The sequence below is a fragment of the Cebus imitator genome, unplaced genomic scaffold (genome assembly GCF_001604975.1).
Source record: "Cebus imitator isolate Cc_AM_T3 unplaced genomic scaffold, Cebus_imitator-1.0 Scaffold573, whole genome shotgun sequence".
Lineage (NCBI taxonomy): Eukaryota > Metazoa > Chordata > Mammalia > Primates > Cebidae > Cebus > Cebus imitator.
The window spans coordinates 376,263-394,083 of record NW_016107888.1 but is presented as its reverse complement, the minus strand read 5'-3'; the positions used below and the strand labels follow the sequence as shown (position 1 = coordinate 394,083).

The 17,821-nt window shown below is 49.2% G+C and overlaps 2 protein-coding genes across 3 annotated transcripts in view; one reads left to right on the top strand and one right to left on the bottom strand.

The window, feature by feature from the left end:
* Window positions 1-2,113, bottom strand: part of CFAP97D1 (CFAP97 domain containing 1) — a 4,899-nt gene extending 2,786 nt beyond the window's left edge. Inside the window, 3 exon segments of the mRNA XM_037734122.1 lie at window positions 668-786; window positions 1,372-1,442; window positions 1,990-2,113. Coding sequence (XP_037590050.1) covers window positions 668-786; window positions 1,372-1,442; window positions 1,990-2,113 — 314 coding nt within the window.
* Window positions 2,114-3,512: 1,399 nt separating this feature from the next.
* Window positions 3,513-17,603, top strand: DUSP3 (dual specificity phosphatase 3). Of its 2 annotated transcripts, none has more exons than XM_017516110.2 (3): window positions 3,513-3,758; window positions 7,020-7,246; window positions 13,775-17,208. In XM_017516110.2, exons 1-3 carry the CDS (start codon window positions 3,634-3,636, stop codon window positions 13,978-13,980), a joined length of 558 nt encoding a protein of 185 aa, XP_017371599.1. In that variant the 5' UTR covers window positions 3,513-3,633; the 3' UTR covers window positions 13,981-17,208. The 2 variants fall into 2 exon arrangements, with proteins under 2 accessions (XP_017371599.1, XP_017371601.1); XM_017516112.2 differs by lacking the exon at window positions 13,775-17,208 and adding an exon at window positions 17,304-17,603 and having other exon boundaries at window positions 3,533-3,758.
* The last annotated feature ends 218 nt before the right edge of the window (window positions 17,604-17,821 follow it).

Genomic DNA, 17,821 nt, shown 5'->3' with positions numbered 1-17,821 from the left:
GAATGCCACATCATAACCGCAGCCATAGTGCTATGGTCCAGATGTCTGTGTTCCCCAAAATTCTTATGTTCAAATCCTAATCCTAACCCCTGAGTGACGGTATTAGGAGGTGAGGCCTTTGAGAGATTCCATCACCCTAATGGAATTAGTGTCCTTATGAAAGAAGCCTGAGAGAAACCCCTTGCTCCTTCTGCCACGTGAGGTTACAGTGAAAACATAGCTGCCCATGAAGCAGGAAGCAGGACCTCATCAAATGGTGATGAGACGCCAAATTTACTGGCACCTTGATCTTTGGAATTCCTTGCCTCTAGAACTATGAGAAATAAATTTTTGTTGTTTATAAGCCAACAGTTTATAGCATTTTGCTATAACATCCTATGATGTACTAAGACACACGGCCACCATTTTATAAAAGTGGGCAGTGCATTCTTGTGACAAACTGAATAGGACTCTGAAAGTCTCTTAGATGAAAGAAAAGTTAGTGCTTTAATGCTAGAGAAAGCTCCCCATTTTTAAGGTTTTCATTCTCTATAACATGGTCTCTTTGGTTCTCCCTCAAGATAACTTCCCTTAAGTACTCCTCTGGCTTGGGAAAACCACACACTAAAACACAAGAGGAAAGTCAATTTTGACTTTCCAAAACTGAAATGAAGACAAAGGACATTACCTCTTAGAAAAATATTCATTCCAGCAATCCACCTTGGCAGGGCCGCGATGGGCATTTGCGATCTTCTGACAGAGTTGCTTGTTTTCGTACTCGATTTTGTTGATTCTCTTTTGTTCACCCTGGTAAGAAACCACGCCACCACGTGACACCATCAGTACACCACCCCAACACACAATGACTTGGCTTCCCCCTCCTCTGAGATCCTGGGAAAGGGGCGCATTGAGGGCCACAGGGAAGACTGGGAGCAGAACTTAAAAGACTTGGGGGCTGGGCGCAATGGCTCACACCTGTATTCCCAGCACTTTGGGAGTTCGACGTGGGCAGATCATGAGGTCAGGAGATCAAGACCATCCTGGCTAACATGGTAAAACCCTATCTCCACTAAAAATACAAAAAATTAGCCGGGCGTGGTGGCATGCGCCTGTAGTCCCGGCTACTCAGGAGGCTGAGGCAGGAGAACGAATGGCTTGAACCCCAGAAGGCAGAGATTGCAGTGAGCTGAGATCGAGCCACTGTACTCCAGCCTGGGGGACAGTCTCAAACAGCAACAACAACAACAACAACTGGGGTTGTCGTGTTTGGGGAGGAAGAAAATTAACAAATCTTTGAGTAGATGGGTATTAGAAGGCTCTGGGAAATTGAACCTCTTTAGGACATAGACTGGAAGTCAATAAAATACATCTGCAAGCAGCAAGAACAAATACCTGTAGTTTGCTCAGTTTTAAAAGGTGATGTGTGTGCGCCACTGGAGGTTTGGTATCAACAGTAGGCTTCACTAGAGATGGGAGATGAAAGACAGCAACGTTACATCACAGGAATTCCAGTAGCAGCCTCAAAAAACCAGCACTAGACAATGTCCTTGACTAAGGAACAATTGCGAATTAGGACCTGAATGTGGCTCAGGAAGTTTTGTTTGGTTTAATTTATCAGATGGACATCTCTGAGGAGGTTTGAACAGAAACAAAAGAACAGTGAGAGCTAGGAAAAGTAAAATTTACAGAGATAAATGTCCTTTTAATCCAATGAAAGAGCCTCTCTTCCAACCCTTTTCCGCTATTACTCGCCTGTCTATTGGCTTCTGAAGGCCTATCCTCTTTCTAACTTACTTTGGCTTTAAAGAGTTTAAAGAAGTATTTCCATCCAGTGAGCTCCCTGGTGGAAGATAAATTTTGTTATTGGTGCTAATGCCCTCTTGCCCAAACTCAGCAGAGAAGGCCAGACCATCCCAGAGCTGTGACCTGGTCTGATTTACTTTCCATCTCTCTAGGGGGTACCATTCCAAAATCCCTAATAGCAGTGTCTAGCCCAGACTGCCCACATACCTATTTGTACTCTATTCTTGTGAGACAGATAGTGGCCAAAGTCCAGTTTCTTTCTGAAGGTTGTGCTTTGCCTGTGATTAGAGACGATGACAGGGTAGGCCAGATAATCCAGGGAATTGTTCATCTTCTCTTCCTAGTCTCACTTCCGAAATGAGGCATCCAGACTCCTCTGTGAGGTGCCTAGCTGTCCCCCTGACAAGTTGTCATAGTTACCCAGTTATGACATCAGGGATGGGTCTCAGGAAAGGAGTAGGAGCAGTGGGCATGGCTGGCTGCCTCTGGGCTTCTGTGTTTGATGCTAACCTAGGCTCAAGTCAAGACGAAGGTCAAGGGACTTGAAAAGTTTTCCCCTGATTAGAATGCAGATACTGCCAGACAACATCAGAAGGGAAGGAGTGGTGCGCGGGGAGGGGCGGGCAGGCACGGGGTGGAGTGAGGGATACAGAAACTCCAGCCTTGGTTACACATCTTGGGCTATCAGCTAAGTGGTCTCCACTGCAATAGCTCCCCTGAAGGTGCAAGACCACAGGTTTTTGAGGGAGAAGAAAGTTGACCCTAATGATAATCTGATGCAATTTCTTTTGCAGACGAGGAAACTGAAGACCACAGTGCAACTCAAGAACCACGTTGGTGGCAGGGCTGGGATCAGGATGTGGGTTTCCTGAATTCAAGGCCAAATTTGCTCTTTTGCAAGAAGGAAACTGCCAGTTTTTCATGGCAGTGGGGGAGGGTAGCTTTCCTGCAGGACAGAGACTGTCTTTTGTACTTAGTGGGAGTTCAGGAAATGCTGAGTGGCTTGTGGTGGGCTGGCATCTGCTCTAGGAAGGACTGCAGGAGTCTGATTTATCTCCACGCCAGCACAGGGTGTGGCACCCACTGGGTGCTCAGCGCATTTGCTGATGAAGGACCAACACTTATTGAGCGCTCGCGATGTGCAGTGCTGGGTGCCTTCCTTGCATGTCACATTTAACCCTCCCAGCAACCCTAAGAATTAGGTACTATTACTGCCCCCTCCTTTTTTTTTTTTTAAGCAAATAGGCTCAGGTTAGGTAATTCCTCGGAATTCCCAGGCTGATTGCTTTTAAGCACCACGCTTTCAATGAATGTTGACAGCAGACGCGCCCCAGAGTAGAGCTTCTCAGACTTTGATCTTCCTAGGGACCTCCTGGGGTCCGTGAAATGTCCACTCTGATCCAGCAGGGCTGGGCTGCGGGGGTTCTGGCGAGGGCCCGGGAGAGGCCTCCGCAGCCGCTCGCGAGCCGAGCCCGGCAGTCCCTGTAATCCAGAAAGACTGAAGCGACCCCTAGGTGTACCCTGCAGTTTGGAAACGTTTATTGGGCCCTGCATTTTGTTCAGGGAAGGAAGTGATCGCGCTTCCCAGTTTACAAAGATACACCAACGGCCTGGACCAGGGTGGGGCGAGGACCCCCGAGTCTCGAAGGCGGTGGCGTCTCCCCCCGGGGACGCGCCCAGGAGTGGCGCGCGGGGCCCCCGCGTCACAGCGCCGGCGCTCCGCACTCCCCGAGGCCAGCGGGCCCGCCCCCGGGGCGGAACGGGGCGGCTCCCGGCGCGAGCCCCCGCCCAGCTGACCCGCCGCTCTCCCCCTCGCTCGCTCCGCCGGGCGTGCAAGGCCCCGCCGCCGCCATGTCGGGCTCGTTCGAGCTCTCGGTGCAGGATCTCAACGACCTGCTCTCAGATGGCAGCGGCTGCTACAGCCTCCCGAGCCAGCCCTGCAACGAGGTCACCCCGCGGGTCTACGTGGGCAACGCGTGAGTCCCCCTCGCGGTCCGGGCCCCGCCGCCCCCCCCGGGACGCCCCGCCCACTCGAGGCTGGGGTGGGGGCGTCGCGAGGCGTGGGTCAGGGGAGCAGGGGCGCTATTGCCCCTCCGGGAGCCAAAGGGGGGCTTGGGAGGGAGCTGGAGTCGACGTCCACCCCCGCGCGTGGGGCCGAGGGACCGGAAACCTGCCCAGCCGGCCGAGCGCGGCCCTTCCCAGTAGCTGGTGCACGGAGCCCGGGGGGCGCGCTGTTGGGGCTTGGCCTTGGGCGGGGTCGGGGCTACCAAGTTCACTTAACAGGTGGCCCTCGGTCGCCCGGCCGGTCTCCTGCCCGCGCGTCATGTGACAGCTGCCTGGTTCTGCAGTGAGGTCACCGCGGAATGTCTGCCTTCGCCGCCATGGCAACGGGCCGACGTCACAGTTCGGGCGTGGAATTTTCCCGGCCGGGCAGTCCCGGATCGGGGAACCTAAACACCCCAAACGAGGGAGTCCGGGTTGCTGGGCCGGGATTTCCAGGCCTCTTCTCCCACCTTCCAGATGTGGTTTGATTTACATGAGATTCTAGAACGGTCCAGTGATAAGCCTCCTAAGGACCTGAGCCACCACCTAGAAAAGGCTCTTGACGTTTCATCCCCAGGAAATGCATTTATTCTTGATCATTTATGGGTTCTTCCTACCAGATTGATTACCCCATTTTCTATTATTCAAACTACTAGTAAGATTTTTTTTATTTAAAGTTAAATTTTTTTTCTAATGAGAATGTCTGATCAGCAGGAGGGAACCGGTGTTAACATTCTGAGATGTGAAATAGGACCTGCGAGAAAGAACAGATCAGCATGCCAGGACAGCCTCGGAAGGGCTCAGGCAGGATTTTCATGAGACTCTGAGGACCCAGTTACCAACATCCTAAGCTCCATGCCTCAGCCCAAGGATGGCATGCTGAAAACTCAAAACCCACCCTCCTCTCATTTCAGAGGAAGAAATGGTGGTTCAGAGTGTCTGAGGGAGTACGAGGACAGGGTCAATGTCTTGTTCGTGTCTGCATTCCCTGACCTCCGTTAGGACCTGCTGCTTAGCCTGCCAAGGACTGCCACGGAAATGGGGGTCACTGGGGAACTAGAGTTCCCATCCGTTCCATCATTCCTTCGCTAGTCTGAGCACCTACTGTGTGACAGGCACTGTGCAGTGTTCATTCATAGTAGAGATAGTAATAATGATAATGGTAAATTGGTTGAATGTTGAATTATTAATAGTATTAGAGAAGGGAGATGAACAGGAGTGACTCTTCAAAGTGTTTTTTTTTTTTTTTTTTCTATTAGCCGCTGCTTTACAGTCTTGCGCAGTGTCCTAAGCAGAAATAGATAAAACAGAGAATTGCAAAGCTCTGGAGACACCCTTCCGCCTGCCCCAGGCAGCAGGTGGGCCTTGTTAGCCTCAGGAGTGCTGCCTGCTTGGGCAGCTGGGCCATTCAGCTGTCACCACTTCCCAAGTGGAAACCAAGGTTGTGCACACCTGGTGTAGCCCGCGTGGCAACTGCTGATGGCTATTGTAGAAAATACATCCCTTGCCCTCTAAGCACACCTGACCTTGACTTGGCCGGGGGTATGAGGGCTGCTCAGCAGGGAGGGTCAGTGGGCACCGGGCACCAAGATCCTTAGGCACCATCTCCTTAACAAAATCAGGGCTGCAGCCGTGTCTTCACAAGGCAGAGAAAGAGCCTATGTAAGCCACATTTGCCAGGCCTTGGGGGTTTTGCAGCAGATGTGGGCATGAGAGACAGAGTGAGATGGAAGATAGCGCGGGGCTGGGTGTCGGAAGAAAGGAGGTCTTCTCCCAGCCCTGCCGCCAGCAGCGCGTGGGGCACGTGCCCATCCCTCTGCCCATCCTGTTGGGTCAGAGTTCAAGCTCTGTTCAGTGGGGATACTGCCATCCTTGTTCCTCACAGGGCTGCTCATAGTGGGCAAACAAGATCACATAGGAGGTGGCATTTTATAAACTGCCGTTTGGACTGAGATGTTTTGCCAGATGAAATAAAGGGGCCTTTTCACCATTCAGATCAATTATTATTATTATTTTAAAACTTTTTTTTTTCACCTTTAGAGATGGAGTCTCGCTCTGTCACCCAGGCTGTAGTGCAATGGCACAATCTTGGCTTATTGCAACCTGTACCTCCTGGGTTCAAACGATTCTCCTGTCTCAGCCTTCCAAGTAGCTGGGATTACAGGCGTGTGCCATCATACCTGGCTAATTTTTGTAATTTTAGTAGAGATGGGGTTTCACCATGTTGGCCAGCCCTGTCTCGAACTCCCAACCTTAGGTGATCCACCCGCCTTGGCCTCCCAAAGTGCTGGGATTACAGCCACCACACCCAGCCTTAGGTAAATTATTTTGTAACTTCCCATAGTTCTCTTAGGGCCACCTGCTCTCCAAGTACTAAATCATCCAAGACAGCTTTGGAAATGTGGCCAGTGGAATGTGGCAGGTAGGATCCCTTTAGGAGGCAGGGAGGGGGCTCCCTGGCATGGGATGGATTTGTTCTTCTGCACTCATTCACCGCTTATTTATCCAGCACCTACTATGTAGCAGGTACTGTAGCAGGTGGCAGGGAAACAGACTTGAAGCAGACATGGGTCCTCTCTCAAGGAGCTCACAGCCTGGATGTGTAAACACAGAAGCACAGTCAAGCATTAGAATCATAGTGTTAACTACGGTATCAGGCTCTGTCCACGGAAAAGGCCACTTAATACTTATCACAACCTCAGGGAGAAAGCACTGTTACCCCATTTTACAGAGAGGGAAACTGAGGCACAGAAGGCTTAAGGTTGCCTGGCTAGTAACTGGGCTGGAGGCAGACCCAGTTATTCTGGTTCCAGAGTCCATTTTTAGCCAGTTAGCTATGTACACCCACGCCACAGCTTAGGGAGCATGGGGCCACATGGAATGGAGGGGAGAGAAACGCTGCGGAGGGTGTGAAAGATGAGAGGGCGCATGTCTGCAGAGAGGGCGGGAAAGAGCATTCCAGACAGAGGGGACGGTGTGGCTATGAAACCACCAGTCTATTTGGGGAAGCTGCTGGCAATTCGATATGGCCCGAGTGAGGGAAGAGGTCATAAGATGAGGCGGGAGAAGCTGTCATGGGCCAGAGCATGGAGGGGTTCCTTGCTTTGCCAAGCAGCTTAGATCTCTCTCCATATTCCTCCTGCTGGGGCTGCCATTTGGTTGGTTAGTCATCCCCCCAATTGTCTCCCATCCAGGTCTGTGGCTCAGGATATCCCAAAGCTGCAGAAACTGGGCATCACCCACGTCCTGAACGCGGCTGAGGGCAGGTCCTTCATGCACGTCAACACCAATGCCAACTTCTATAAGGACTCCGGCATCACCTACCTGGGTATTAAGGCCAACGACACACAGGAGTTCAACCTCAGCGCTTACTTTGAAAGGGCTGCTGACTTCATTGACCAGGCTTTGGCGCAAAAGAACGGTAAGAGACCTGCTGCCAGGAAAAGATGGGAGGCAGCTTTGAAGGACCGTCCCTCTGGAAAACAGGCCCACAACTGGTGTCTTCTGGGAAATCCCCTCATTTCCTATCTTCTGTGGTCAGAGACAGAGCTGTGGGGCTCTCTCAGCTCACCTGGCTGCCTGTCCAGTGGACCCAGGTGTCAGGATGTGTAACTCATTCACGCAATGGCAGCCCCAGGGTCCTTGCATTTGATTGCACTTTGGCTGGGGCTTGGTTTCCAGCTGCTTACACATCCCCCATTTAAACAGCTGTAATGATGAGGAAAAGGTGGTAATGTGCATGGTGAGAAGGCCTGAGGTGAAGGAGCAAGGGGCTGGTTGATCCGGGCTGGTTGATTCAGCAGCTCTGGGGTGGCATATGGACCAGGCCCTTCCCCCTTCTTTTCTTTCTTTTCTTTTTTTGAGACAGACTCTCCCTCTGTTGCCCAGGCTGGAGTGTAGTGGTGTGACCTCAGCTCACTGCAACCTCTGCCTGCTGGGTTCAAGCGTTCTCCTGCCTCAGCCTCCCAAGTAGCTGATTCTACAGGCACGTGCCACCGCACCTGGCTAATTTTTATATTTTTAGTAGAGATAGGGTTTCACCATATTGGCCAGGATGGTCTCGATCTCTTGACCTCCTGTTCTGCCCACCTCGGTCTCCCAAAGTGCTAGGATTACAGTAGGCATGAGCCACTGCGCCAGGGGGTCCTTTCCCTCTCTCTCTTCTGCCACCTCAGTGTTGGGTGCTCCTCTCATGGTCCCAAGATGGTATCAGGTTATCACATCCCAATAGGACAAAGGGAAGCAGATGAGGCACTGCAGCCATCTCTTCCCACGTTTTTCTCCTCTCCATTTTTTTTTATTAAGCCAGAGTTTCACTCTTGTTGCCCAGGCTGGAATGCAACGGCAGTATCTCTGCTCATCGCAACCTCCGCCTCCCGTGTTCAAGCGATTCTCCTGCCGCAGCCTCACAAGTAGCTGGGACTATGGCGAGCACCACCATCTGGCTAATTTTTCTATTTTTAGTAGAGATGGGACTTCTCCATATTGGCCAGGCTGGTCTCAAACTCCCAACCTCAGGTGATCCACCCATCTTGGCCTCCCAAAGTGCTGGGATTATGGCGTGAGCCACCTTGCCCAGCCACTCTTCTCTTTTTTAAGGAGACAGAGTCTTGCTATGTTGCCTAGACTGGTCATCTCCAACTCCTGGGCTCAAGCAATCCTCTCACCTCAGCCTTCCAAGTAGCTGGGACTACAAGCAGGCGCCACCATGCCTGGCCTCTCTCTTTTTCTAAGAGCAAGTAAAACATTCCCCGGGACCCCCCCTCACATCTCACTGGCTAGGGATTCACGTGACTGCCTGGCAAGGGGAAACAGGGTAGCTGTGGTCAGCTTAAGTTGGCAGTCAGCAAAGCACAGCCCCCCCACCCCGGGCAAATCTTCCAGCCGCTTAAAAAATACTTCCTGCAGCCTCCAAATATAAGGTAAGACTGAAGGAGAACTAGCAAGGCGCTGGCAGTCACCAAGGCATTCCGGCAAGAAACCCTAGAAGGCCCAGAGCAGACATCAGCTGAGCAGGCTGGGCCACTTGCTCTTTCTTCCTTTCTGCTTTTAGCTGTTTTTCTCAGCTCCTTCCTTTACCTTTCCCTCCCTCTGCACCCCACACCCTCCCAGGGAAAGGACCCCATGAGGTGTGATCAGCCTTGCCTCTACTACACTGATGCTTCTTGGGCCTAGTAGCCTCGTGTCAGAATGATTTCCGGTACACAGAATGTTCTATACCACTGGACAGTGCATGCTCAGGGCTGAGAGAGAAGCTTCACTGTGGGAGAATCTGCAGACTTTGCTGACAGGCCCCTGACGGTCCTTCCAGGTTGCCCCCTCCACTCCAGCTGCACTGAGCTCCTCACCCTGTGTAGACATGGGCCGGCCCAAGGGGAAGGATTTTGCTATTCTTGGGTAATACCAATTAGTCATTCATTCGTGGAATTTTGAGCTCTCCGACTTTGTTTCCTCTTTCCAAACAACTAGGAATATGCCTTTTTTCACCTCCTGTCTCAGTCCAGGTGTGCTGGGTTTTCAGTCTGAAAAGTTCTCTCTGCCTCTTCCTACCATATCCTCTGGCAAACTCCACCTCGTCCTTGGCACGGTGGCCTCTTTTCCATGAAGCCTACCCTCAGCCTGGGTCCACTTTGTTCCTTGTCTGTCTTCTTAGCCTTTGATGTAGCATCAGGTACACAGTATGTACACTGCAGATGATTAATGAGCAAGTGATGACGAATTCCACGGGCTCTAATGCCAAGTATAAATGCTTCTAAGAATGAGAGGCCAACTGAGTTAACAGAAATATGCTGGCCTCTGACAGTGTGTGGGACCCAGGGACTCATCACAGAGAGCTGGGTGGGGTGGCTGAGGGTGCTCAAGAGGGAGGAGTCACTTCCAGCTGGGAAAATCAAGGGAGGCTTCATGGAGGAGGTGGCATCTGGGCTGAGCCTAGGGTAATGAGAGGTTGAATTGTCCCCTTTCCCAGTAGGCTCTGTGTGCACTGGGGCCTACATGCAAAGTATGTTCTAGATGGTGAGGTGGCTGCTCTGCAGAGGGTCTCATTCCTAGGGCGGGGCAGCCGAGGCCCCACTCTGAATATTTTGGGCATATAGGCTGGAGGGTGAATGGGCAGGAAAGGGGAGGATTCCTGCTTCTTGATTTGGAAGGCATTGGGAAAACAGAGTGGTGTTTTGAGGGTTGGGTGATGGGAGCAGAAAAGACTCTGTTGGACTCTGGGCTAGCAGATTTCTTGCCAAACAATGCCCTTATAGAGGTGTTAGTAGGTAATAATTCCCTCAGCTAGTCAGCAAATATTTATTGAGCACATAGTGTATGCTAGAGATTGTAATGCATCCAAAAATCAGTGCCCCACATTTCTTGTGTGTTTTTTTTTTGGACATAGTCTCGCTCTTGTCACCCAGGCCCAGGCTGGAGTGCAGTGACTCAATCTCGGCTCCCTGCAACCTCCCCCTCCCGGGTTCAAGCAATTCTGCCTCAGCCTCCCGAGTAGCTGGGATTACAGGCATGTGCCACCACGCCCGGCTAATTTTTGTAATTTTAGTAGAGACAGGGTTTCGCCACGTTGGCTAGGCTGGTCTTGAACTCCTGACCTCAGGTGATCCAACCACCTCAGCCTCCTAAAGTGCTGGGATCATAGGTATGAGCCACTGTGCCTATGTGATTTCTTGCTCTTAAGGAATTCGTCCTCTGGGAGAGGAGAGTCGATCTGTGCATGGCTGGCAGTGACACAGGACCAGGGCTGCTATAGTTGAGGAAGGACTAGGTGCCACCAGAGAGTACTGGGTAATGTTTATTGAGTGCTCATAGATGCCAGGTGCTAGCCTAGGGGATTCATGTGTCGTTTCCTTTAATCTTCCAACCACCTGTGCAATGGGTACTATTGTCCAGATAAGAAAACTGAGGCAGGCCGGGCACGGTGGCTCAAGCCTGTAATCCCAGCACTGTGGGAGGCCGAGGCGGGTGGATCACGAAGTCAAAAGATCGAGACCATCCTGGTCAACATGGTGAAACCCCGTCTCTACTAAAAATACAAAAAAATTAGCTGGGCATGGTGGCGTGTGCCTGTAATCCCAGCGACTCAGGAGGCTGAGGCAGGAGAATTGCCTGAACCCAGGAGGGCGAGGTGGGGGTGAGCGGGAAGCGCGCCATAGCAAACCAAACAGGAAAAAATAAGTGAAACTCCGTCTCAAAAAAAAAAAAAAAAAAAAAAAAAAAAAAACTCACAAAAAAAAAAAAAAAAAAAAAAAAAAAAAAAGAAAACTGAGGCACGTTGAGGTTAGGTGGCTCACAAGTTAATAACCAGCGTATTGGTCAGGATTCTCTAGAAAAAACAGAACTAATAGAATATATAGTTGGTCCTCCGTACCCATGGGTTCCACATCTGTGGATTCAACCAACCGCAGACTGAAAATATTAAAAACGGCATAAAAGGATGTTATGTCTGTACTGAACATGTACCGACTTTTTGTTCTTGTCATTCTCTAGCTGATACAGTATAACTGTGTACATTGCATCGGGTATCATAAGTCATCTGGAGATGATTTCAAGTATAAGGGAGTGTGTGCACAGGTTACTTGCATGTGTTATTTTATATCAGGAACTTGAGCATCTGTGGGTTTGGGTATCTGCAGGAGGTCCTGGAACTAATTTTCTCGGTGGATATTGAGAGATGGTGTCTATTTATATATATATACACATACACACACACACACACACACACACTCCATATTAAAAGATGTTATGTATTTATATATAGGTTTATTTTATAAAAATATATTTCTATATATCATATATAATATACATATTTTACAAATATATACATAATTATATAATTGTATAATTTATATAAGATATATTTAATATAAACATCTATCTAATTTTATAATTGTTACATAATATATAATTATAATTGATAAAATTATATGATTATATATCTGCAGGAGGTCCTAGAACCAATCTCCCTGGTAGGTTTTGAGAGATTGTCTGTCTCTCTCTCTACACACACATATACATATACACATGTATATACATATGTATGTATACATACATGTATATACATATACATACACATGTGTATGTATACGCACACACGTACATACATGCATGTACGTCCATGTGCACATGCACACATACATGCACAAATGTACATACGCACATGCACGCATATACATGTATACATGAGTGCAAACATGCACACGCATGTGTGTGCATACACACATGTACGTGTATATGCGTACACATGCATAAACATACATGCATGTCTATATGCATGCACCATGCATGTACATGCATGTATATGCACACGTGCATGTATACACACGTGTATATATACATACATGTATATATGTATGCATGCACGTGTATATGTATACACACATACCTGTGTATGTATATATACATGTGTATATATATAGACATATACACACACATAGACATATATGTGTATATGCATATATACACACATATACACATATACACACTATTAAAATGTTATATATACATATTTTTATAAAAATAAACAAGTATATACATATTTTATAAATATATAAATTATATAAATACAATATAAATATAAATATGTAATTATATATTACAATTATATAAAATATGTAACATATAAAAATATATAATTACAATATATAATGTAGTTCATCAAAGCAGTTGAAGAACTAAATCTCAGCCGAGATTGTGCCATTGCATTCCAGTCTGGGCGACAAGAGCAAAACTCTGTCTCAAAAAAAAGAAAACACTACCAGCACCCTGGAAAGCACCCCCAGTCTCTGTGCTCCACTGCCGTCATCCCCGGCTCCCAGGGCCTCTGCCATGCAGGCTTTTTTTTCTTTGAGATAGACTCTTGCTCCGTTGCCGAGGCTGGCTCACTGAAACCTTCGACTCCCAGGTTCAAGTGACTCTCCTGCCTCAGCCTCTCGAGTTGCTGGGATTACAGGCATGCGCCACCACACCCAGATAATTTTTTATCTTTAGTAGAGATGGGGTTTCACCATGTTGGCTAGGCAGGTCTCGAACTCCTGACCTCATGATCCACCCACTTCAGCCTCCCAAAGTGCTGGGATTACGGGTGAGAGCCACCGTGCCTAGCCCCATGCAGACTTCTGACAGCACAGATGGTTTCGCTTGCTCTCCTGCTCTGTGGGCTCATCCGCCTCCTATCTGAGTGCTGCTCTGCGTCATTCTGCTCATTCTTTGTATTTATCCTTTCTACTGGGATGGGCCTTTAGGGGTTCTAGCTGGAGCTGTGATGTACAGTGCTGCCTATGAACATTCCGGCCTGTGTGTGTTGGTGAATGTGAATGCGCGCTCTGTTGGACCTGGGCCCGGGGGTGGGATTGCTGGGCCAGAGGGGATACATGTGTTCAGCTTGAGGAGACACTGCCGTGCCGCACAGGCTTTCCAAAGTGGTTGCGCCAATTCACGCCCCACCTCCCCCAGCCCCGCGGAAGAGTTCCAGTTGCCCCATATCCTCACCAGCACTTTGGGTTTTCCGTCCTTTTCATTTTAGCCATTCTGACAGTGGCATGACATTATGCTTTTCAGTTGCACTTCATGGAGGAGGTTTTTTTTTTTTTTTTTTTTTTTTTTTTTCTCCCTGAAACAGAGTTTTGCTCTTACTGCTCAGGCTGGAGTGCAGTGGCATGATCTCAGCTCACCACAACCTCCGCCTCCTAGGTTCAAGCAATTCTCCTGCCTCAGCCTCCCAAGTAGCTGGGATTACAGGCATGCACCGCCATGCCTGGCTAATTTTGTACTTTTAGGTAGAGACAGGGTTTCTCCATGTTGGTCAGGCTGGTCTTGAACGCCCGACCTCAGGTGATCTGTCTGCCTCGGTGGGGATTACAGGCATGAGCCACTGCACCCACTCAACAGTAGGGGGCACAGACGTGGTCTCCCGCTTCCCAGCTCACCACATCTCCCCTGTTTCTTCCAGGCCGGGTGCTGGTCCACTGCCGGGAAGGTTACAGCCGCTCCCCAACGCTAGTTATCGCCTACCTCATGATGCGGCAGAAGATGGACGTCAAGTCTGCCCTGAGCATCGTGAGGCAGAACCGTGAGATTGGCCCCAACGACGGTTTCCTGGCCCAGCTCTGCCAGCTCAATGACAGACTCGCCAAGGAGGGAAAGTTGAAACCCTAGGGCACCCCGGCTGCCTCTGCTCTCGAGGTCCGCGGGGGGAGGCCCTGGGCAAAGGTGTCCCGAGCTGCCATGTTTAGGAAACACACCGTCCCTACTCCCAGCATCACAAGGCACCTGTTTACGAGTGTGCCCCAACTCAGCCCTGGGCCACTTCCCCCACCCCGGGGAGCACATAAAGAAGCTTGCTGAGGGGGGCATCCTCGCTCCCTGGTTGTCCTGTTTCTGTAACTTATGATGTCTTTTCCCTGAGATGGGGGCTCAGCGGGGGAAGGCCTGTGGCCTGCATGCTTCCCGACGGCCCAGGGCAGGAGGCGTGCGGATGCATCAGGCCTGGGACACTCACAGAGGGCCCTTAACGACCTTTCCTCCCCCACCCCCAAATCCTCTCAAGTGGGGACCTCCTTGAACCCTAGGAAAGGAACTATGCAAATGCAGGCCACTATCCCCACCACGTCTGTGTTCCCCACCGTCCCCACGGCCATCCACACCCTGTGCATAGGCAGTGCTCTCACGTCTTAAGGTCCGAAGCTGGGGCTGGGGCGTCCGTCAGTTATGAGTGGATGGAGATTCCCAGAGCAAGGCTGCATTTGAATGATTTCCTTAGGATGAATCATCCCTATGCAAAGAGACCCTTCAGTGGGCAAACAGATTCTCCTGGAGAACCCTCCTAAATCCATAGAGTTTTCAAAATGTGAATCTTTGGAAGCCGTGAGTTCAGAATCCGCCGCTGTGGCGTATTTCCCTCGGACCTTATCTCAGTCACTTCATTTTTGAGAAGAGCGATGCCTTTGGCATGCTTTTTTCTTTCTTTTTTTAGAAAACAGGGTGTTGAAGTCCAGCCTATTTAAAAACCCCATCATTTGGAGAATTACCAGGGTTTTGTCCTGAATGATACTGTTGGCAAGCCCAAGCCACTGTGCTAACTGCTTTCTGTCCTTGCTATTCCAAGGACAGAAGGAGGAAGTTGGCCAATTACATCGTGTGTGCATGGGTGTGTGTGGGGTGTGCCTCTCAGAAACTCGGCCAGAGGACAAGCAGGGAAGTGAAAGGTCCCAGGCACACACCCGGGCCATTGCAGGTGGCTCTTCTGGCTCCCTGCTGCCAGCACAGGATCCCTGGAGTGACTCAGCCAGGCAGGCATGAGACATGGCGGAGTGTCTACATGGATCCTTTATTGGTGGCAGAGCAAAAAACCACAAGCAACCTTTTAAAATACTTTTTAAGGATGATATTGGAATGCACTAGCCCTCACCTGTGTCTGCACATTTGCCAGAATATAAGAGTTTTGTTTTAAACACAGTCTTGTTAGGATTTTACGTTATTGTTATGGAAAATGATTGTGATGCTATTTATCTTCGGGGTCACTTTGGGCAAAGAGAAGGTCCTCAGCCATGCCCCCAGCACCGAGCATATAGATGTCTGATAAAAGTTGAAGAAATTAAATGCTTTTTGAGCACCAAATATATATAGGGCATTGTTCTGGTGGGTGTTTCACGCTCCCAGAAGCCTGAACTCAAGGTAGGATCACTTGCAAGGCCTTGTGAAGGAGTCTTACCTAACATGAAGGAAATATCAGGGACTTTTGTTGACTACTTACAACTCAGTTTTACATTTAAGTTCAGGCAGTGTTAACATGCCAAGGTGGGAATGTGCCTTGTTCAGAGTTGGCCAGGAGCTCCTGGCTGGGTCATGGAGAAGCACGTGGGCCGTAAGGCCCCACTCCCAGCTGTGAAGGTCTCTGATCACACAAGAGCAGCCCTGCCCAGCCTGGTCATTTGCTGTCCCCTTTTCTCTGTGACCACAACAGCCCTGAACAACTAGGATGTGTCTTCTCCAGATAGTGAAAAGAGCGTCCAGATAGACCCACCTGAGCGACACGGTCGTCCTCTAAACTGGGTGCCTCGCTACACAGCTTCCAGGTAGCCTTCCAGCCTCATAGACCTGAGCCTCACAGTAACCCAGGAAAGTTAGTAGAGCTTGTTCTTGTATCGTGGCCTTAAAAAAAAAAAAAAAAGGAATTGAGGAGGTTCAGAACAGAACCCTTGGTGAAGCAGAGGAGTGACTATAATGATAATACTTTAGCAACATTTCTTTAACTTTGGTTGTTCAGAATGTTTGCAACAGCTAGCTAGCTTGCTTCCTCCCCTCCCCTCCCTCCTCCTCCTCCCTTCCCTTCCTCTTTCCTCCCCTCCCTTCTCCTCCCCCCCCCTCCCTGGGTTGTCCAGCTCTATAAGCTGGAACTGGGCGAGATTTCAGGTTGACTGCTCCCTGAGGCTGGATTCTTTCATATGATACTCTCTCAAGAAAGGGGCTCCCTGGCATTTCCAGGTGCACTGCACATGCCCTTGATCCAGCTCCAGAGACGCAAGTAAAGAGGGTGGGTCCCTCATAGGCTCGAATGTGCAGCTCTTTCTCCGGTGGGAGGTAGCACCCCTGAGTCAGAGCTTTCTGCTACGCTCCTGGAACAGGCCAGGGAGCTGGGGCTGGGGCTCCCCTCCCATGCCCAGGCAGTGTTCACCCCACGGGACAGCCACAGCTGCTTAGGTGAACACAGCAGGTTGGTGTGGCTGGCTAATTAGGACCATTCAAAAGCCTCCGTGGGGGCATGAGGGAGAAAAGGCCATTGGGAAAATTACTGCCTTTACTTTGGAACTACTTTTATGCTGATAACTTGGGATTTCTTGATAGTCCTTCACCCCCCCAAACCCATATTTACTTAACGAAATTTAGCTCCTAGTTCTTCAAGTAAAATAAAAGTCTCTTGTGTAAGCGCCAACACATGCCCAGTTGTGGATGGGAGCTGTCCCTGGACAGCCTTCTACCCCCTGGGAAGTGGTGGAACAGGAACTCAGGGTGCCCCTACCCCCTCCCCAGACCTGATCCCTTTCTTTGACTGACAGCACCATCCAGGCAAAATTAGAGCGCCAAATAGTTTTCTTCTCAATCTTAAAGCAGTATACCTTTCCACAGGCTGGCCTGTCTCCCTGCTACTCTGAGCTATCCAGAAACCGCCACCTACAAATAAGGGGATTCATCTAGAAGACCTCTAAGGTCTCTTTTAGCTCTGAGGGTTCTCTAATAATCCCCACGTGGAATTCAGCACTGTCCGGAAATTTTGGGTAATGTGAGTCATAATATGATGGCCAGCAGGTGGCGCTGCCTTCTACCTATGGTGATGGATGGTTCGGAAAGGGAATGTTGGTGCCTTTTGTGCTACTGTTTTAATGGGAAAAAACAAACAAACAAACAAACAAAAAAAACCAAGCACCGACCTTAAATATGAAGATATGAGCTTTTCTTGAAGGAAATTTTCTTTTTCACAGAACTGGTGTCAAGAATCACTGAAGAGCCAACAGTGATGATCCTTCCAAGTCAAGGTTTCATCCTGATTGGAAATAGAGGACATTTCATGTTGAGAGAATAGATTGGCTGGAAACTTAACTTTGGTTGCCTCTTACCTCTGCCAGATTTTGGGGTAGTTTGTGAAAGAATGAATTTTCTAGACACAAAAGGGAGAGCTACCAAATTGTTTTTTTAAAGGAAGTTTAATGTCCATTGTATCACAAATCAGTGTTAAAACACAAAAACTGTAGCCAAAATAAATGTCTTACATTACAAAGGTATTGTCTTTTTGTCCTTATAGTTGGATTTTCTTTTACGTTTTTAGGCTTAGTTTTTTGTATGTGTGCTTAGCTTTTATATTTGCTTTTTCTAACTTTTTAAAAACAATCATCTAAAACATAGCTGCATCCTGACTTAGTTACAGGTTCCATGATGGTCCTGTTTATGCAGCAGATATTGATGAACATCTGTCCAGTACCAGAAATGTTCTTTTAGGACT

Bases quoted from the DNA above. Each gene is read 5' to 3' on its own strand.
- DUSP3 (XM_017516110.2), top strand. From the start codon at position 3,634: ATGTCGGGCTCGTTCGAGCTCTCGGTGCAGGATCTCAACGACCTGCTC. The intron at 3,759-7,019 runs GTGAGTCCCCCT...TCTCCCATCCAG, and splicing joins CGGGTCTACGTGGGCAACGC to GTCTGTGGCTCAGGATATCC. The intron at 7,247-13,774 runs GTAAGAGACCTG...TGTTTCTTCCAG, and splicing joins GGCTTTGGCGCAAAAGAACG to GCCGGGTGCTGGTCCACTGC.